General features: G+C 50.1%; 4 protein-coding genes and 2 non-coding genes across 8 annotated transcripts; 5 read left to right on the top strand and 1 right to left on the bottom strand.

The window, feature by feature from the left end:
* The first annotated feature begins 162 nt into the window (after positions 1–162).
* EIF4A1 (eukaryotic translation initiation factor 4A1) lies at positions 163–6,675 on the top strand. 2 transcript variants are annotated; one of them, XR_011974077.1, is made up of 12 exons: positions 249–319; positions 1,767–1,815; positions 2,171–2,303; positions 2,471–2,610; positions 3,238–3,406; positions 3,687–3,796; positions 4,318–4,461; positions 4,559–4,696; positions 4,771–4,871; positions 5,292–5,381; positions 5,693–5,772; positions 5,969–6,675. XR_011974077.1 is itself a non-coding variant. In XM_072641191.1 (11 exons), the coding sequence occupies exons 1-11, from the start codon at positions 297–299 to the stop codon at positions 6,018–6,020; spliced, it is 1,128 nt and encodes a 375-aa protein (XP_072497292.1). In that variant the 5' UTR covers positions 163–296; the 3' UTR covers positions 6,021–6,675. The 2 variants fall into 2 exon arrangements, 1 of the variants encoding a protein (XP_072497292.1); XM_072641191.1 differs by lacking the exon at positions 4,771–4,871 and having other exon boundaries at positions 163–319.
* Positions 2,893–3,032, top strand: LOC140530656 (small nucleolar RNA SNORA48). The gene has a single exon (XR_011976084.1). It is a non-coding gene; the product is annotated as a small nucleolar RNA SNORA48 (small nucleolar RNA).
* LOC140530698 (small nucleolar RNA SNORD10) lies at positions 3,462–3,601 on the top strand. Its single transcript, XR_011976118.1, has one exon. It is a non-coding gene; the product is annotated as a small nucleolar RNA SNORD10 (small nucleolar RNA).
* Positions 6,676–7,281: 606 nt separating the features above from the next.
* Positions 7,282–9,606, top strand: CD68 (CD68 molecule). Its single transcript, XM_072641192.1, has 6 exons — positions 7,282–7,433; positions 7,529–7,941; positions 8,102–8,221; positions 8,301–8,373; positions 8,481–8,651; positions 9,189–9,606. The coding sequence occupies exons 1-6, from the start codon at positions 7,385–7,387 to the stop codon at positions 9,320–9,322; spliced, it is 960 nt and encodes a 319-aa protein (XP_072497293.1). The 5' UTR covers positions 7,282–7,384; the 3' UTR covers positions 9,323–9,606.
* A 1,393-nt stretch (positions 9,607–10,999) lies between these two features.
* On the top strand, positions 11,000–16,810 carry MPDU1 (mannose-P-dolichol utilization defect 1). 2 transcript variants are annotated; one of them, XM_072641194.1, is made up of 8 exons: positions 11,005–11,152; positions 13,848–13,913; positions 14,080–14,212; positions 14,793–14,878; positions 15,080–15,198; positions 15,373–15,483; positions 15,756–15,926; positions 16,592–16,810. In XM_072641194.1, the coding sequence occupies exons 1-7, from the start codon at positions 11,050–11,052 to the stop codon at positions 15,882–15,884; spliced, it is 747 nt and encodes a 248-aa protein (XP_072497295.1). In that variant the 5' UTR covers positions 11,005–11,049; the 3' UTR covers positions 15,885–15,926; positions 16,592–16,810. The 2 variants fall into 2 exon arrangements, with proteins under 2 accessions (XP_072497294.1, XP_072497295.1); XM_072641193.1 differs by having other exon boundaries at positions 11,000–11,152; positions 15,756–16,810.
* SOX15 (SRY-box transcription factor 15) lies at positions 16,748–18,766 on the bottom strand. Its single transcript, XM_072641195.1, has 2 exons — positions 18,117–18,766; positions 16,748–17,156 (listed from the first exon to the last, which is right to left on the bottom strand). The coding sequence occupies exons 1-2, from the start codon at positions 18,620–18,622 to the stop codon at positions 16,994–16,996; spliced, it is 669 nt and encodes a 222-aa protein (XP_072497296.1). The 5' UTR covers positions 18,623–18,766; the 3' UTR covers positions 16,748–16,993.
* Positions 18,767–19,080: the final 314 nt, after the last annotated feature.

Raw genomic sequence — 19,080 nt, 5'->3', positions numbered from 1 at the left:
GTGGGGGGCAAGATGGCTGCCCAGCCTCGAGGCTCACCTCCTAGACGTCATTTCCGAATGGAGGAGAAGGGCGGCATTCCTGGCCAATGAAGGGGCGGGGCGGGCCTCTAGTCTGATGTACGTCGAAGCAGGCCAATGGAAGCTGCCCAGCAGGGTGTACGCGGGCTGGCGTCACGGCGCGTTGCTGGGTGGCGGCAGGCGGGGTCCGGGCCATGAAGCCAATGCGATGGCAGGGGCGGGGTTGAGTGCTCTATAAGTTGTCGAGAGGCGGATCCTCCGCCCTAGTTCCCAGGATCATGTCTGCGAGTCAGGATTCCCGGTAAGTAAAAGGATGTCCAGTGGCTTTAGGGATCAATGGTCCTACCGTAAACTGTTCGAAAACTTCGTGGGGGCGGAGCCGGCGTCCACCATCTCGGGCCCACTGGGGTGGAGGAGAGGAAAGACTGCCAGACCATACCATTTTGTGAATAGGGAGAAGCGTGCGACCCTACCACTGGGGATCAGCATGGGGTCGGGAGAAGAAAGCCAAGCCCTTGGTCTGAGTGCCGGGGGGAGGAGAGTGGAGCGAGGGGGAATTGCGGCCATAGACGCTGGTCTGGGGAGAAGAGCAGTAGGACCTGGGCGAGGAGTAAGCGAGGAAAAATTGTGTGGAGGAGCCGGCCTGGTAAAATCCGTGTCGGGTGCGATTCAGATTGCTAGTCTGGGCGGAGTATTCCGAGCGGGTCATTTCTGGGCTCTGGGGAATTCGGGAGAAACCATTCTGTTTGTAGGGAGGGGGGGGTTAGGTCTGCTGAACTACATGAACTCTGGGGAACATTCCACCTCTTTATCCGATCATTTCTCCGAATTCCAGGATCAGTACTAAAATTCGGGAGGGGTCGTTTGTGGAGGGAGTTTGCCCCGTGCCCAGTGGGCGGATCCCTCTCGCCCCCTGAGAAGGGGAATGGTGAACTGCAGAGAAGCTGTTCCACTTTTCTACGGGGGAACAGATTGGGGTGTGGGCAGGCGACACCATTTTTCGAAAAGGGGTCCTAGGATGTGGTCTGTTCCACCCAGCGTTACGGGAAGGCGAAATGGCTGTTTGGTAGTTTGGCTTCGAGGACTCTGCTGATAGGATAAAGGAGGATGAGCATGTGCTACTTTTAAATTCTTGATCCATTTTGTGCTTTCCCCCTCCCATTTCTCAAGGGTTGTGCAATTCCCCCCCTCCCCCCTTACCCAGTTTAGCTTCATTGTGCGCGAGGCCGCTACTGCTCGAGGCCTCCCACATCCGGGCACACGGCGAGTCGAGGTGGAGGGGAGGAGGGGTCTGGGCGAATTCGAGTTGGAAGGGGCGGTGGAGACTAGGAGGGAAGAATGTGGGCGTCATGACGTGGGAAGACGGGGCGGGACTTCCCACACGTACTCCTGCGAGTGGAGTCAGGCTCCGGGCACGTGGACTAGGCCGTGTGCATAGCAGCCCTTCCCAGCCACATCCGGCCGGTCTGGGGGAGGGGGGCTCCGGGGGCTGCCTTGCCCTTCCACCTCCGCCCCTTCCCCGCTCCCCTGCCAGTGATAATGGGATAGGGGTGGGGCACCGTCTTACTGGGGCTTGAGAATTTGTTTGCTGGGGGAAGATCTTGAGAATCCTCCTCTTGGTTGGGGAACATTAGCTGGTGAAGTGAAAGTTTGGAGAGGAATTGGCCCCTGAAGGGGTCTTTGGGAGGGAGGGGCTGCGCCCGAGGGCTCCTAGGGGATGGTCTATAATTCTTTCCTTTCGTCTCCAGATCCAGAGACAATGGCCCTGATGGAATGGACCCTGATGGTGTCATCGAGGTGATGTGATTGTTTACCTACTTGAGTCTGTTGGTTCTGTCATCCCTTAACTCTAAAGATCTCATCTGTTCTAAGAACAACTTTGTTTACTGTAAGGATTAGTGCAGTCTTCCTTCCCCGGTGTTTTTGCTTTTCTCCCCTCTTATAAAATTCACTGAAATTCATCTTCTGACCAAGGTACCTCCCCCCATTGGATTCTCAGGGGTTAATACTGCCCATCATAACTGCCACATCTACTCTCTGAGACATGAAGTCTGTGGATCAAGTTTAATCCTCATTTGTAATTTCCTTAGTGTAGGGAACTAGTTACAGACGTAATTTTTGAGTTATTAATGCTCTGCTTTTTCCCTAACAGAGTAACTGGAATGAGATTGTGGATAGCTTTGACGATATGAACCTCTCAGAATCTCTTCTTCGTGGTATATATGCCTATGGTTTTGAGAAGCCTTCTGCTATTCAGCAACGTGCAATTCTTCCTTGTATCAAGGGTAAGACTACATTTTGTTACTAATGTGATGCCCTAGTGTGTCTGCTGTGACTCTTCACCTTTCCTGAAATGAGTTAGACAACTTGTCTTTAGACCTGCTTATTAGCTTGAGTTAATTCTTTGGTTGTAGCCTCCAGTTATGACCATTTCTGTATCCTGTTCTTCCAGGTTACGATGTGATTGCTCAAGCCCAGTCTGGGACCGGGAAGACTGCTACCTTTGCCATTTCCATTTTGCAACAGATTGAACTGGACTTAAAGGCCACACAGGCCTTGGTTTTGGCACCTACTAGAGAGCTAGCTCAACAGGTCAGACTTTTCTCTGAGGCTGGTCCTCTTTATTCTGTCATAGGAAGAAACTGAATCATAAGGATGTAGAACTTAGGATGGTATACTGATTACCTCAGGTGTGCTTCCTCCTCCCAATTCCAACTGTCCCCCGTAATTAAAGGCCCCTTTTTCCTGCCTTAAACCCTGTAACCAACGCCTCCAGTTGCCTGACTCAGAAGAAAGCATTCTGGGTGGAGCATGGTAGTCTGGCTGGGCAGGTTTAGTGGACATTTCCTGGCTGGCCATAAGCTTCTCCCACCACACCCCTGACACTGGGTAGAGAGACACCTCTTTGGTGGTGTTCTTCTCATATCAGTCAGGGGCATAGCAGTAGGCCCATGTTCATCCCAGCTTGATGCCTTGCTTGGTGGCCATAGCTGGTTCATGCCCTGGGCACATAACTATCTGCTGGTCTTAGGAGGCAAAGAGCATTGGTTACAATTAGTTTCATGATTTACGGTTCTTAGGAACTTCCCTTAAAACTTGCAAGTTACGTTAGGGGATGGGGGCGATATGTCTAAATGTATTTGAGCCCCCTTCCTCAGGGGGAGTAGAATGAAAGAATATCATGGGCTATCAAGGTGGTTTTTTCACTCTTGGACCCAGATCCAAAAGGTAGTGATGGCACTGGGAGATTACATGGGTGCCTCATGCCATGCCTGCATCGGAGGAACAAACGTCAGAGCTGAGGTTCAGAAGTTGCAGATGGAAGCTCCTCACATCATTGTTGGCACCCCAGGCCGTGTCTTTGACATGCTTAACAGACGATACTTGTGTGAGTATTATCTTTCATTTATGCCTGTAGGAAGTATCCTAGTCTATTTGCATTTGCTCTGTGATGATCCCCCATGCGTGTCAGCTGAGCCCAGCTTCCCCTGTTTTCCCAGGTCTAAGTGGGTGTCTTACCCTTTAGTCTTTCTGGGCTGGCAGAGGTCTCTGTGCACATGATCATACTTCTAAGCCTGAGAGCAGCCTGTACTGGGTAGTTCTTAAGGGAGGTTAGGGGTGTGATGGAAGAGGACAATTTATAAAACTTTCTTTTTCCCTTTCTGCAGCTCCTAAATACATCAAGATGTTTGTTCTGGATGAAGCAGATGAAATGTTGAGTCGTGGTTTTAAGGACCAGATCTATGATATATTCCAGAAACTCAGTGGCAACACTCAGGTATGGGGAACAGACCCACGTGTGTCAATGCTTTAGTCAGTTTGCAAGTAAGCAAAAGCCCAGAGGTTATGGAATTACGAATTATGATTCTGGTTTAAACCAGAAGGGTCCTTAGGCCATTTACTCCATCACCATCCCCTTTGGGGCTCTCCTCCCATTTCATAGATAAGTAAACTGTCCAGAGAGGGAAAAGTAACTGGTAAGTCTTCTGAATCCATAGCCAACATTTTTCATCCTTACGCTTCCTTTTAGGTTTGTAGGATAAAGAGTTAAGAATCAGATATAAACCATGATTGCTTTGAGTTCTGCTGTGTCTGGAAGGGGGGATGTGTTCTTACTTTGCAATGTAATCCTTACTGTTGGAGCTTATATTTGGACATATGTGGAGGAATGGGGAGAGTGGCAGTAAATTATGTAATGAAATAGGGTAGTGAGGATATAAGAAAAGATTTTGGGTGATTTTTAAAGGAGAGGACAGAGCTCAGATAAATTTTTAAATTACATTTTTCTCCTCTCTCAAGGTGGTACTCCTGTCAGCCACCATGCCTTCAGATGTGCTGGAAGTGACCAAGAAGTTTATGAGGGACCCTATCAGGATTCTAGTCAAGAAGGAGGAGTTGACGTTGGAAGGCATTCGTCAGTTTTACATAAATGTGGAACGAGAGGTGGGACCCAGTTGAGAAAGGTGGTGTGTAGCCAGGGGAGGGAAGGATTCTGTCGAGATTCTGGAGCACTGGCCCTGACTGGTTTCTTCCCCCAAAGGAGTGGAAGCTAGATACCTTGTGTGATCTGTATGAAACGCTGACTATTACTCAAGCTGTTATCTTCATCAATACCCGCCGAAAGGTGGATTGGCTCACTGAGAAAATGCATGCCCGTGACTTTACTGTCTCTGCAATGGTGAGTTTCTAGGTGTTGCCTTTTAGTATCATTTCCATTGGACTTTGAGAGAGCTGATTTTTTGATGTATGCAGGTTCTGCAATTGTTTCCATTTCTGGGAGTCTGAGGGCTGCCACAGGGGGAAACTGAGTGAGACTGAAATCAGGACCTGACCAGGGATGCAGAAGGGAGGGGGTATGTGAGATTTTGCTCCCTTCCTTTACAGTTGGTCACCAGCTTGTCCCTTAGGAAGGACAACTGCCTGTCTACCATTCGATTCTGTCCAGTAACAGAGACTTTAGAGCTCAGGGGGCAAGCTGCTGCTTATAGCTAGCTGCATGAGCGGAATGGAATGAATGGTGGACCAGCAGTTTTAAATGAAATTAACTTGGCTTTTGTGCCCACTGAAAAAAAAAAATCTCACCTTTGTTTCCCCACAGCTTCATTCCTGTCCTGAGCACATGCTTAGTCATTAACCCCTGTGACAGCTCTCAGGACCCCTAAGACTCCCCCACAAATGAAACAATCAGATCCCACTACATACCTGTCCAATATTCTTTTTTTTATTAGTCACCTGGTTCTCTATTCCTACCTCACCTTTTGTTCTCTTCCTAGCATGGAGACATGGACCAAAAAGAACGTGACGTAATCATGAGGGAGTTTCGCTCAGGTTCCAGTCGGGTGCTTATTACCACTGACCTGTTGGTGAGCATTTAGGAAAATTTTGACATGGTTCTCACTTAATCCCAAGGATATTTCTGCCCCTTGCCTTAGGAATAGAATAGAACTTTCAATGGTGAAGTGGGGGGCGGGGGGGTGTTGAATGTTTCTTCCACAGTCTGTCCACAGAAGCTTCATCTTATAAATCGAAAACATTCTTGACCCCAAGCTACGATCATAGTAGAGCATTGGATTCATACCCTTTGATTCATAGTTGATGACAAATTTATCTGTAAAATGAGGATAGTGATACTTATAACATGATTGTAACCTGTTTTGTTTCTTTTTTCCTCTAGGCTAGAGGCATTGATGTTCAGCAAGTGTCTTTGGTTATTAATTATGACCTTCCCACCAATCGGGAGAATTATATTCATAGGTAAGCAGGCTAGAGAAATACCCATTATCTTGGTAACACTTTTAGGGATAGAATTTTTCCTTGTTCAATTTAGTTTATTTTCCCCTAACCAGTTCCAGTTATTTCTAGATCTCCCCATTTCCTTTTTATTTTACTCCCAGTTGTGAGGTTTTTCAGGCTGTCCTAATTGTATTCTTATAAATTTTCCTACCACCAGAATTGGCCGCGGTGGGCGCTTTGGCCGTAAAGGCGTGGCCATCACATGGTGACAGAGGGAAGACAAGAGGATTCTTCGAGACATCGAGACCTTCTATAACACCTCCATTGAAGAGATGCCTCTCAATGTGGCTGACCTCATCTGAGGGCTTCCCCACCTGATTTAACCCAGGGCCCTGTTCTCTGGGATGGGGGGGAGGGGGAGCTGGACGGGGAGGGGGGAACAAGGGATGGACACCTTTGTCATTTTTTCCTTTTTTTTTGACTTTGAATAAATGTCAATTTTTGAGGCAAAAGGAACTGTGAACCTTTTAGACACCCTTTTCTTTGGGGCAGGTTTATGCCCCTTGGCGCCGTCACCTCCCCCAACTTCTTCCCTTACTCCAAAACACTAATCCAACCCTTACTGTTTAAAGCCAGTCTGTCCTCCATTCTCAGCAGCCAAATATTTCCCCCTCACTGCCCCACCAAAAAGGTAGTTGAGAGGCCATGACTGGCCACTCTGTCCCCCTCCCTATTCCTGGACAAAATTTGGGGGATCCATCCCCCCCACCATGAGGCTGAAATACCTCATTGGGTTGGCTTCCCCCGCTCCCCCCAGGTAAAGGGAGCAGGGGAGAGAAAGTCATTTTTACGTTGTTTTGTATAGTATTTATTGATTCAGGAAAGAAACCACAAAATTCTGAATAAAATTACTTGGAAACTGCCTGTTTGGGCTTCTTATTTTTTTATCCACCCCTTTCCTCAACCCAGTTTCTGGGTAGTGTTCACTGGTGTCCCCTTAACAGGGTAATACATACTCTTTACCTAGGGTTAAGCTGATCTATCTCCATTAGTATCATCAATCATATTCTTTTCTAGTATACAAGTATCCCCTTTAAAAAACACTGAAACATGACCATGAATCTGGAGGTGAAAGCCTTTTTGTATCCGAACTACTAGAAGGAACAAAGATGGGAGAGCGTAGAATGCAAAGAAGGGGAGATGTAGAGCCTCCCCTCCTTTGCCCCTGTGCTTACTTTCCTCTGCCACGTTTTTCAACTCTTACCATTAAGGTCTCCCACTGAAGCCTAATCCTCCACTACAATCAAAAACTGGCCCTTATTTCTTTGTTCCTTCAGCCATTAACATCCCCCCCCAAGCCCTGAATGCACTCCCTTCAGCTTCCTCTTAGTCCAAAAGAAACCTCATGACAGCACTGGTTGAGGCAAACTCAAGATTGAGCAATTCTTGACTCAACACTGAGTCTGGTGAGCCTGAGGTGCCTGAGTCAGAATGGGGGTGGAGGGTTTTAGTTACTAGGAAGTAGGTTTCCTATTTCCCTTAAAAGACAAGACAGTAAAGTGAATCAGTTCTTGGGTGCAGAGGAGAAGAGAGAACTAAGGGAGAAGATCCTAATTGGTAATCCTGTCTCATCATGAGACTATCTCTGCTACTTTCTGGTATCTTGCTGGGGCTGCTGGCAGGTATGGGGGAAGGTTGGCAGGGTTGGGGATTTGAGGGCAATCCTTATTTTGACTATCTTCCAGGGCTGATTTGCCCTTACTCTTTTCCCTCAAAGACCAAGGGGCAGGGGATAAGTGTCCTCAGAAGAAGTCTGTTACACTGGTGCCATCGTTCACGGTGACAACTGTAGCCACACAGAGGAGTACCACCAGCCCTGAAACCACCACAAGACATGGGAGGACAGCCACAACCCATGGGACCTTCACAGCTGCCACTACCCCCCATAGTAACAGAACTGCTACTGCAAGTGAAGGAACAGCTACCACTCATGGAACTACCACAAACCCCAGAAACATCTCAACCATCAGCCCATCAAAATCCGTGCTAGTCCCACCTTCCCCCAAACCCACCTCTGGCCCCAACGGGACTGTTGGCGACTACTTCGGGGCCAACGGTTCCCAGCTCTGTGTTCGACTCCGAGCTCAGATCCAGATGAGGGTCCTGTACCAGAGCCATGGTGGAGGAAAGGTCAGGCCCACTGGGAGGGGAAAGCAAGAGTCTGATAAGGTGGGGACTGGGTCTGGGCACAGGGAACAAAAGCTAGGGCAGTGGAAGAGTGAGTAGAAAGAAAAAAACAGGAAAGATGATGTGAAGCCATAAATTGACTTTTCTTTCCCTTTTCCTACAGCTTTGGGGCATTTTTGTACTGAACCCCAACAGAACAGTTGCTCAAGGAACCTGTGGGGGGAACCACTCCAGTCTAATTCTCTCTTTTCCTGATGGAAAACTCAACTTTAGTTTCAAGCAGGTACAGTTTTCACTCCCTCCTCCAATCTTTTTTCTGCTACTTACATACACTATTCAATCCTAAAATCAGTCCATTCCAGGACTCAATCAAGAAAACTGTCTACCTAAGCTGCTTGTCAACAGAGTTCAATGTGTCCTTCCCTTCCGCAATTCGTGAGTACTCCCACACTAACCATCTAGTTTACTGAGGGGAAATGGAAGGAGAGGAAAGAAAAAGAAATGAATTGTTAAGTTCCTGATCTCTCCACTCCTTAAATCAGGGTGGACATTCTCAGCAGAGAATTCATTGCTCCAGGATCTCCAAACACCACTGGGTCATAGCTTCAGTTGTAGAAATAGAAGTATAGCCCTCTCCTCAGAGATCCACCTCGACTTGCTATCTCTGCAGCTACAGGCAGCTCAGTTACCTCCAACTGGGGCCTTCGGCACAGGTAGGTTGCCCTCCTCTCCCCCATATACCTTTCATCCCATCAGCCACCTCATCAATTTAATCCAATTAAACATCATGGCAAGGCAGTATCTTTTCCATGGAAGTCATTTCTTCCCTTGTTCCTTTTCCTTGCTTTCCCAAATGCCTTCCCTCTTCCCTGGATTGGAAGCACTTATTTACTGTCCTATCCACTGGTGCCCTTGGCATCTCTGGTCCTACTTAACACACAGATTTAGGTTTCCCAAGGTAACCAAGCAGAGAAGATCTAGGTTTGAATTCTAACTAGTCATATTATAAGCTCTCTGGGCCTCAGTTTCCCCATCTGCAAAATGAGGTGGTTGGACTAGATGAGCTCTAAGATCCCCTCCAACTCTAAATCTCATGAATAATAATATTCCATTGAGAGTTTAAGCACCGGAGGTTTACTCTGTCTTAGGGAGTAGACTTCAAGACCCTTTCCATCAACTACCTTTCTCCCAAAATAGCCTGTTCCAGGGTGCCGCACTATTCACATTACCTCTCCCTTTTCTCCCCCTAGCTTTCTTCTGCTCTGCTGAGCTCAACATCCTAGTGCCTCTTGTGGTGGGTCTCGTTCTCCTCACTCTCCTCATCCTTGTGCTTGGTGCCTTCTGCATCTCACGAAGACGCCCACCAGCCTACCAGCCTCTCTGAAAGCTTCATCAAGCTGGGGATATCCCTGTACCTCTCTCACCCCAAGGTGACACACTCTTCTTTTCCATTTTCTCTGCCTTGTTAGTTCTGGGATATGTCTGCAATTCCTCTCCACCTTTGGGGGGGAGGGAAGAGTGGGAGACAGGAAGACTTCAAAAGACAAGAGATATTGTGAGCATTGAGAATTTTTATTGCATTTGACCTTCTTAAAACCATGAGATACATGCATTTTCCTTAACTTCTCCGCTTCTGCAATGATTAAAGATCACAGTTGCTTTGCCTTATGTCTTGTTCTTTGTCCTTGATGCGCTTTGGAGGAGTCTGAGTAATAGGAAGAATGTGTGGGTGTATTTTCCCTGATCCCCAGGCACAGGACATCCCAAATCTTCTATGCCTTCCCTAGGGGCTGAAGGCCCTCCGAGTCTTCCGCTTGGCACACTCTCCACCTATGCCATGCTGAGTTCCGCAGGCAGTAAGGACTCATCAGCTCCACCAAGTATTACTCTTATACTGATGTGGCCACTGGTAATGACCAAATGGCCGCATCAGCAATGGGAGATGTGGCTGCTCTGACCTACCTTGGGAGGCCCCTCCAGCCTGGATTCCCTGCTAGGCTGGGCACAAAGCCCTTCCAGCATTTGTGGTATGATGGTTCCTGGAAGCCTCTAGCCCTGGATCACCAAAAGGGATCAGCTTTATTTGTAATAATACAAATAATCAGGTATTAGGGACATGGAGAGAACCCAAAACTCCCGAATAGAGGTGGTAAGCCATTACTTGGGCAAGGGACAGTAACTTGAGGTGAGGGACGTCCAGCAACCCCACCGCTGCCCCGGGCACATCACAGACGACCTTACAAGGGCACCAATGGAAGAGGCCTATTTACAGCAGCCCCCCGCCCCACCCCGGAGGGGCAGGAAGAAGGCCCCGCACCTACAGGGGGCACCTTTCCCACTCGCCCTGCCCCAGCAGCCCCGGCCCCAGGGGGTGGAGGACAGCTGGCGCCACAGCCCCCCACCCCAACCACTCCTTTTGGTGGTTATAAGCTCAGCTCAGAGAAGTGGCTTCCTACATGGAATCCAATCACATGGATTGAGGCCCGTGGCCGGCGGCCATCTTGGGCCCTTGGGTTTAATTCCATCACAAACTTCTCTCCACCACACCACGTGGGCAGGGCTGTAGCCACGACTCTGGGGGAAAAGCCATCCACCCCGCTGGGGGGTGGGGGTGACACTGGGGTCCTGCTCGCTGCCCTGCCCCCCCAGGCTTTGGTTTAACGGAAGGGGCAGAGCGTCTCCCCGAGATACTTCTCAGAACCGCAGAGATTCTCCCTCTCGGTCCCCGACAAGACAAAGGGGCCCCAGCTGGAAGGGATTCGACAAAATGGCGCCAAGGGACCGGGGCGACGGGACCCAGCTCGTTCACGAAGACGGCTCCTCCGCTCCAGCCCCCCGGCACATGCGTAGATCGCCCTTCTTCGGTCTGCTCGCCCGGCCCCTCCCTCTACCACCACCACCACTCACCCCGTCAGGCGAAGGGCCGCGAAGACGGGCTGAGAGGAGCGCTTTGCGCCTGGGAGGCAAACACTTCCGGGGGTGAGGAAGGGCGCCAGCGAGGAAAGGAGGCGGAAGTGTGCGAGCGCGCATGCGCCTGCCCACGACGTTTAAAGGCCGGCCGGCCGGGCGGGGGGGAGAGGCGAGAGCAAGCGGAAGAGATCAGTTTGCAAGATGGCGGAGGAAGCGGAAGGGCCTCTAAAGCGGCTTCTGGTGCCTTTTATTCTGCCCGAGAAATGCTACGATCGGTTTTTTGTTAACTTGGACTTGCTCGACGGTGAGCCCCTCCTCCGGGCGCAGGGATCCGGGGCCGGCCTGGGGTGGGGTGTCCGAGCACGAGAGGATGTCAGCCGCTACCATTCGTGACCTTTCGGGCGGTAGTGACTGAGGGCGGCCGTGTGGGCAGGGCGGAAGTGCCTGCCGTCCCACGTGGGAAAGGAAGCCGGGCTGCTCTTCTCGGGGCCGTGGCGGGTGGGGGGTGGAGGGGAGGGGGTGGGCGGGGCGGGCTCGGCTGAGACCCCCTGCGGCCTCCGCGTTCAAGTTGCTAGCTTAGCGAGTTGCTACCGGAAGTGCTGAGGCCGTAATGCCGATGGTAGCCGATACTTTAGCGTCCACCACGTGGCCGAATGGTGCAGTCATGATTGTTCCCATTTAATAGATGGAAGACTGAGGCTCGAGAGGTCCCCCTGATAGGAGAGAGTGAGAGTGTGTGGGCCTGCGCGTGTGTCCAGGGTGGAAACTGAACCCAAGTCAGATATCCAAGGCCAGAGCTTTGAGCATTAAAACAGGCTGCCATCCACGCTGTGTAACGTATTTATAAACAACCCCATTTCCCAGGACTTCACTTTGGGAGATAAGTTAACCTCCTCCCCGGACTTCATAGGTAAGGAAATGACCTAATACAGGGCAAGGATCGCAGCAAGTTGTAACATATCTGACTCCTTTGGCTCGAAATTCGCTGCTTATCAGGCAGGGTAGATGGCATTAGTACCACATCCCAGGAGAAAGCCCAAGCAGACTGGGTAAAGAGTGAGCTAGTACTGCCAGCTCAGTACCACTGCACAGGGTTTTTCCACCATAACATGTATAACCATTATTGAGCTGCTGATGTGTACAGTGCAGTGTGCCACACTTGGGGGAATGTATAAGACCTCCAGGAACTCAGCAGTACATGTAAAACTACCTTAGGGTCATTTAGAACTTGGAAGGAACATTTCAGGTTAGTTATCTTAACCTCAAGCTGGAATGGACTTACGGGGCTCTGGGAATATTGGGGGAGATTAAGAGATTTGCCCAAGCTAAAAAGTATCAAGCCAGCACTCTTTCCACTGTATCCTGCTGCCCTCCAATACATGCAAAACATGGGCAGATACAAGTGATGTGGCCGGTAAAGGCTAGAGTCAGTCAATCAGGAAACAAGTCTGCTAGGACACTGTTGGTGCAGAAGCAAAAATGAAACAGTCCCTGTCCTCCAAGACCTTATTGGGGAAGACAGCGTGTGCATATGTGAGAATACACACGGACACACATAGAGGACATCAAAGGTAAATTGAGAGATTAGAAAAGGCTTAGGAAGAAGGTAGCATTTGATCTGAGTTGTGAAGGAAACTCAGGATTCCAAGAGACAGGTGATGAAGAAGACCAATCAATAAACAGTCGGTATGAAGGCACTAAGGCCAGAGATGTGAGTCCCTTAAGAGGAATAGTAAGGAGCCCAGTTTGACTGGGCCATTGAATGTGTGAAGAGGAATAATGCAAAATGAAGCTGGAAAGGTAGATGGGAGCCAGCTAGTGAAGGTTTTCAATGGCAAACAGAGAAATTTCTATTTGATCCCAGAGGTCAATGGGAACCACTATTATTGAGGAGGGAAGTGACATGATCAGAAGTTGCTTTGGTAGCCACGTAGAGGATGAATTTGGAAGAGAAGAAACTCAAGGGAAAAGGATCAATTAGAAAATGATTGCAATAATCTAGACTTGTTTCAGCTGGTGGATTTTATAGATGACAAGCCAGCCAAGTCATCTGAGAAGGAACACACAGGCAGGAGAAGCAAACAAAGAGTAAGCTCACTTTGACCAGAGTGGTCAGGGACAGCCTGGGCCTGGAAGAATAGGAAGGGTTTGGGGAGGGTGTTCAAGGAGCTATAGAGAAAGGGAAGAGCTCAGTGGTGGGGAAAAGTCAACATTGAGACATGCCCAAGGGTAAGAGAGTTTCTCATGGTGAGCAGTGGAGATTCCCTTTGAATGGCTGCTACGGTAGGGGAGCATCATTAAAGGTTTCTGGGGAGGTGCATTAGGATAATAATAGTGGATTACACTGGATTTTGAGGTTTTCAAAGTACTTTCCTCACAGCATCACTGAAGTGGGTTGGATTGTACAAGTATTATCCCCATTATAGAAGTGAGAAAACTGAACCAGAGAGGAGTGACATAAGATTTAGAGTTCTGAAGGATTTTTGAGATCTTCTAGTCCAGTCCTGTCATTCAACAGATGAGGAAACAGACCCAAATGTTTAATTTATTTGTCTAAGGACACAGAGGTAACAGAAGATCCAGGTCCCTTAACTTCAAATCCAAAGTTTTCCTGAGTCTGACAGTGTTGTGCTGGGAGAACTGGGACATTAGTCATGGTAGGAAAATGAGGCAGGGATGGTGAGGTGTCCCCTGAGGTGTCCCTAAGACCTCAGAGTCTGAGACTATCTTTCAGATAGTTCTTATGGAAAAGCAATAGAAACATGTACTGTCCCCAAAGCTGGGCCTAAAAGTAGACAGGGTATGAAAGAGTGGACGCCCTACAATCTTGTCTGTCCCTATGCTTTAATTCCATTATCCTTTCTTGGCATTGGAAGGCAGGCACAATCCTCTGCCTTCAGAAGAGGTTGTAGGAGACAAGGCTTGACCTTGTAATTTCAACCTTGACTTTGTGTTTCCTAATATCTTAACTCTCTTTGCTTCCTCTCACCCCCTTCCAGTTCCCTGCCTCAAGATACTAATCAGCAAAGGCCTGGGGCTTGGCATTGTTGCTGGATCATTGCTGGGTGAGTGTCCAGTGGGAATTAGAGGTGTCCCCCTTGGTCACCTCAGGGGTAAGGGCTTCAGTTGAACTTGGTCCCCTTTTCCTCAAAAAGCAAACACACCTGGGAAGGGAGTTGGGTCTGTATTCACAGGATATGGCTTTTCTTGTTATCTCTTGCACCCTCGCAGTGAAACTGCCTCAGGTGTTTAAAATTCTGGGGGTGAAGAGTGCAGAAGGATTGAGCCTCCAGGCAGTTCTTCTAGAACTGATGGCTTTGACTGGCACCATCGTCTACAGTGTGGCCAATAGCTTCCCATTCAGGTAACTGAGGGGCCCAGATGGTTTTGGGAGTGTGAGAACTACTTCCCTAGAAACATGAGGAACTGGAATGCTCTCTACCCACCCCCCACCCCCTTAAAAAACAAATAAAGAAACAAACAAAAACAGTTCATGAGTATTGTGTATTTAAAGCTCTGGGAACTGAGGAAGTTAGACTAGGAAGCTGTGGAAGAATAACCTTGGGTTTCTGGCACCTAGCTTCAGATGGATGGATGGGTGGATGGATGGGTGGATGGGTGGATGGATGGGTGGGTGGGTGGGTGGATGGATGGGTGGATGGATGGATGGGTGGGTGGATGGGTGGATGGATGGATGGGTGGATGGATGGATGGATGGATGGGTGGATGGGTGGATGGGTGGATGGGTGGATGGGTGGATGGATGGATGGATGGATGGATGGATGGATGGATAGGTGATTAGATGTTAGGCAACTCCCTTGAACCTCAGATTAGGCACTTGCTATGATAGAAGGTAACTCTTGGGAGTTGTAGACCTCAGAAGACCATAGGGGCAGTAGAGGAGGATTGGTTCAGCTCTGACCCATGTCTTGGCTTCCCTTCAGCTCTTGGGGTGAGGCCTTGTTCTTAATGCTACAGACCATTGCCATTGGCTTCCTGATCCTACACTACAGAGGACATACTATGAGAGGTAGCCTTCCCACCCCCCCAAGGAGAGGTAGGGGAGGCTCTGGGCTGGGTTCCCTACAATCCTCCGTGCCTGGGCCCCCACCTTGGGACACTGTAATGGAAGAAGGATTGAGACTTTATGTGGGAGGAAAGCAGGGGAAGTAGGCAAGTTGGAAGATTTGAAAATGAATTGTCAGTTGGTTTTTCCCTGGCACCACTCCAGGTGTGGCTTTACTAGGCATCTATGTCCTGATTCTGCTATTACTGCTCTCACCCCTGATGCCCAAGGCTGTGGTCACCCTGCTGCAGGCCACCAACATGCCTGCTATAATCATGGGGAGGGTAAGTGGGGGCAGGGAGGTGGGGATGGAGGGGGAGACATAAAATATGAGTTGGGGGAAGAGATGGAGATGAAGAGGAGGTGGGCAATGGTTAGGGGTGGGGGTAAAGAACACACCAGATAATGGGGAAGGGATAGGAGATGGATGAACATAAGGCTCTTTTGATTTTCCCTAGTTACTTCAAGTGATCACCAACTACAAAAATGGCCACACAGGGCACCTGTCAGCAGTCACCGTTTTCTTACTCTTTGGTGGCTCTCTTGCCCGAATCTTCACCTCCATCCAGGTGAGAGTGCCCTCTGAGAACAATCCCTACCTCCTTAGAGGCCCGACTGGTTAAATGTTAATTTACTCCTGAAAATGAGATTAGTCTTTCAGAATGGGGAGCAGATTAATTAGGGGAGCGAGATTCCACTGCCTCTAAAACTTACTCCCTTTGTGGCCTTGGCAAATCATTTGAATCTCCCTGGCTTCAGTTCTCCTCTAGGTAAAATGAATGGGTTGGACTAGCTGCTCCCCCTCCCCCTCTGATATTTTTTGTTTCCATTCTGTCCACAGGAAACAGGTGATCCCCTCATGGCTGTAACTTTTATTGTCTCCTCCATCTGCAATGGTCTCATTGCCTTCCAGCTCCTCTATTACTGGAATGTCAGGATTCCTCACAAATGGGAAAAGAAGGATCAATAGCGTCTGTGATGCTACTTCCCTGCCAGGACAGTATCTCAAAGGGTGCAGTTTGGTCGTCGTTCCTTTTCCTTTAGTCTTCTTGACCTGGGTTCCTCCCACCCCCAAAATTGAAATCCCTTTTTTTTGGAGCTGTGCTCCCCCTACCCCTTTATTCCACTCTATGGATGTGGTGACTCAACTTCCCTGTTCTCCCCACTCTCCCCCATAGCTTCTTGTACTCCTGTGTTGGGAAGCTTCTAAGACAACATTAGCCCTCAGAGCATCCCCTGCTAACGAGGGATTGTGGCCTGGGAATTGGGAGGAAGGTAACAAGTGAAGACAGGGGACTCATTAGTAGTGGCTTTGGACCATGAGGATGTCAGCCATGGCTAATTAACTAGCTTTGTGGCTATGATCCTAATTATTCATCTCCAGGATGGGATCTCTGGCTTCTTGGCAGAGCTCAAAGGAAACTGTGTTCTTTCCTTTTGATTCCTAGATATGCTCCTTACCTCTCAATCCTAGAAGGTATCTCCTCTTGCCTGGTCCCCTTCAAACACCCTCCCCCATTAGGGTACTCAAAGCCCAGGAGATGAAGGGAGGTAGCACCTTCAGACTCATAGAGGCAATAACCAAAGATATGGAGAGAGACAATTGACCAGAACCTAAGCTAAAGCTATCTTTTTGAGGTGGGATTCCCTATTCTGACTCTAACCTTTGACTCTTAGGTCTTTCCCCTTCCATGGAGGATTCCAGGACTGACTCAGCACAGGCCTCCCCACCCCCAACTAGGCAAGTCCTAGGTGGAGAAACAGACCTGGGCCCTGCTGATGATCTCCTGGGTTGGTGAAACTGTAGAGGGAATCAAAAAGTGGGACCAAAACTCAAAGTCTGAATTTAATCTTACAAAACATACCATATATAAAAATGTATCTTCAATACAAAAATAATCCAGCATTCTCCCTTAATTAGGTCCCTCAGAATGACTTCTGAATCAATTCATGTGTCCAGTCACCTGAAGGTGGTGTATTTGTGTCTGGGGATACTGCTGTTAAGGGAGGGGAGTTGAGTGAAACATGGGAGAGGCATCTGTGTATCCCTTTTCCCTGGTATTTCATGGCCCCTGGACCCTAGGGTATTAGAGGTGGATCAGGGGTGGGACCCAGGAGAGGAGGATTGTAGGAGGTGGGGTTCGGAGAATAAGGATTGTAGGCATTCCAAAGCTCTCCTTGGAGTGGAGCTCCAAGAGGAAGGGAACAGAGGGAAAGGGCCTCCGGTTTACAGTGATGAGCTCTGCGAAGAAAGAAAAGGGCAAGTGTGAGAAGAACCTGGGTGTCTGTCCCCCTCACCCCATGCCATCCCTCCCCAGGAGAGGGTGTGTCCGGGGAGATTTCCTGAGTCACATTTCCCAACTTTCGAGTTAGACCTGTTCTGGGCAGGCTGGAGGAGGAGCAGCGGCTTGTTTCTGGCTCAGCCTGTAGCAGATATTCAGACCCTGCTTGGTAAATCAATGGGACAGGGACCTCTAGTGGCTTAGACCGGTTGGTCTTTTCGCAGCGTGTTGGCATCATTTGGCATGTATGCTCCCTGGCTTTTTTTTCCAGGGAGGACAAAAAGGGAGGTTTGCAATCTCCCTGCCCTAGGGGATGGGAGAGGGACTCGGGTCAGCTAAAGGGCAGGTTTCTGCGGATGGAAAGTAGAGAATGGTGGAGTGTGAAGGCTTCCTAGCTTTGTTCTGGAGGTAACCCAGGAAGAGGTAGCAGGTAGGGCAGAAGTCTATGCCAAAGTTGTTACTTGGGATATTAGGATCTCAGCTGGCAGAGAGGCAGAGGTGGCTGTTCAAAGTAGCTGTACTTGAGTTCAAAGTGGAGGAGAAGCCTTCCGACTGGAAGCTCTGCGTCCGTGCCCGGCCTGGGTGATAATGAACCCACCCCCTCCTTCCCCAGGCCTTGTATTCTCTCCCTCGGCTCCTCTGCCATCTAGATGGGCTTAGCAGCTGAAAAGCTCCCCTCGCCACTCCACTCCTATCCCAGAGCCGAAGTTAAAGTGAATAGAGCCTGGACCTGTTTGGGCGTTCTGGGGGTTCTACGGCCCAAACTTGCACCAGGTTTTGAGAGCGCTCGCCCAGTGTTCTCTCCCACCCTCCCAAGGTACCAGGGCGCTGCGATCCTCCAGGATGGTACGGACGGTGAATGCCCGAGGGTGGGAAGTGCCAGGTCCTCCTCTTCCCCCCCTTCCTCAGTCATCACTCACCCGCAGCCTTCGGCCACATAGGAAGGGGGGCAGTGGGGCTGGTAGCCGAAGCCCCCCGTGCCCCAGACCGGCTCGGCGCCGTGGTGGCCGCTGCCCCTGCTTGCCCCGGGCAGCTCCAGACCCTCGTGGCCCAGATCGGTGCCCTTGGTCTTGCGGCGCGGCTGGTACTTGTAGTCGGGATAGTCGCGCAGGTGCCGCGCCCGGAGCCGCTTCGCCTCTTCCACGAAGGGCCGCTTCTCCGCCTCGCCCAGGGATTTCCACTGCGCGCCCAGGCGCTTGGAGATTTCCGAGTTGTGCATCTTGGGGTGAAGCTGCGCCATCTGGCGACGCTGGCCCGAGCTCCACACCATGAATGCGTTCATGGGCCGCTTTACCTTCGTGGGAACCTCCCGGGAAATCCCGGGGCTCTCGGGCTCCAAGGGACGGGGGGTGGAAGATGCCAAGGCGGGGTGAGCGGGGAATGTCAGGGCCCAGGCCTGAGGTGGAGGAGGCCGGGGCAGCGCCATGGAGATGATGAGCCTGGGAGCGGAGGGGGAGAGGGCTCCTGCCTGAGCCGGTGTCTGGAAACGTCAGGTTATCCCAAGTCCGGGATCCCTCAACGGAAGCTTCCTTCAGTCCTCGCAGACTACGCCCCGCCCTCCCCACCGAAGGTAGGATAAGAATCTGTGCTACCTTGTCCCCGAAAACGTCGTCCTTATTATGGAGGTATGTGGCCACTCAGTCTTTAAAATTTCGCAGGGCCAGAAAGCCGGCAGCAGGTACCCGGGCTCTCCCTCCACCGCCTTCCTTCGGGATCTTGCCCAAATTTCAGGGTTTCCACCCCCCCAACCTTCCAAGAAGTACTTGGGAAATGAAGGTATGCTTCTCAGGCCCTGGAGCCACGGGCTTCCTGGAGTCAGTGCTGCCAGGTTTCTGCGTGTTTCCGAGGCTACCTTACTCCAGTCACCCCGGGGGGGATGTCAGG

The sequence above is a fragment of the Notamacropus eugenii genome, chromosome 2, assembly GCF_028372415.1.
Source record: "Notamacropus eugenii isolate mMacEug1 chromosome 2, mMacEug1.pri_v2, whole genome shotgun sequence".
Lineage (NCBI taxonomy): Eukaryota > Metazoa > Chordata > Mammalia > Diprotodontia > Macropodidae > Notamacropus > Notamacropus eugenii.
This window is presented reverse-complemented; position numbering and strand designations above follow the sequence as displayed.

Bases quoted from the DNA above. Each gene is read 5' to 3' on its own strand.
- MPDU1 (XM_072641193.1), top strand. From the start codon at position 11,050: ATGGCGGAGGAAGCGGAAGGGCCTCTAAAGCGGCTTCTGGTGCCTTTT. The intron at 11,153-13,847 runs GTGAGCCCCTCC...ACCCCCTTCCAG, and splicing joins TAACTTGGACTTGCTCGACG to TTCCCTGCCTCAAGATACTA. The intron at 15,484-15,755 runs GTGAGAGTGCCC...TTCTGTCCACAG, and splicing joins GAATCTTCACCTCCATCCAG to GAAACAGGTGATCCCCTCAT.
- SOX15 (XM_072641195.1), bottom strand. From the start codon at position 18,622: ATGGCGCTGCCCCGGCCTCCTCCACCTCAGGCCTGGGCCCTGACATTC. The intron at 17,157-18,116 runs GTGAGTGATGAC...CTTTCTTCGCAG, and splicing joins TATGTGGCCGAAGGCTGCGG to AGCTCATCACTGTAAACCGG.
- EIF4A1 (XM_072641191.1), top strand. From the start codon at position 297: ATGTCTGCGAGTCAGGATTCCCG. The intron at 1,816-2,170 runs GTGATGTGATTG...TTTCCCTAACAG, and splicing joins ACCCTGATGGTGTCATCGAG to AGTAACTGGAATGAGATTGT. The intron at 2,304-2,470 runs GTAAGACTACAT...CTGTTCTTCCAG, and splicing joins AATTCTTCCTTGTATCAAGG to GTTACGATGTGATTGCTCAA.
- CD68 (XM_072641192.1), top strand. From the start codon at position 7,385: ATGAGACTATCTCTGCTACTTTCTGGTATCTTGCTGGGGCTGCTGGCA. The intron at 8,374-8,480 runs GTGAGTACTCCC...TCCTTAAATCAG, and splicing joins GTCCTTCCCTTCCGCAATTC to GGTGGACATTCTCAGCAGAG. The intron at 8,652-9,188 runs GTAGGTTGCCCT...TTCTCCCCCTAG, and splicing joins AACTGGGGCCTTCGGCACAG to CTTTCTTCTGCTCTGCTGAG.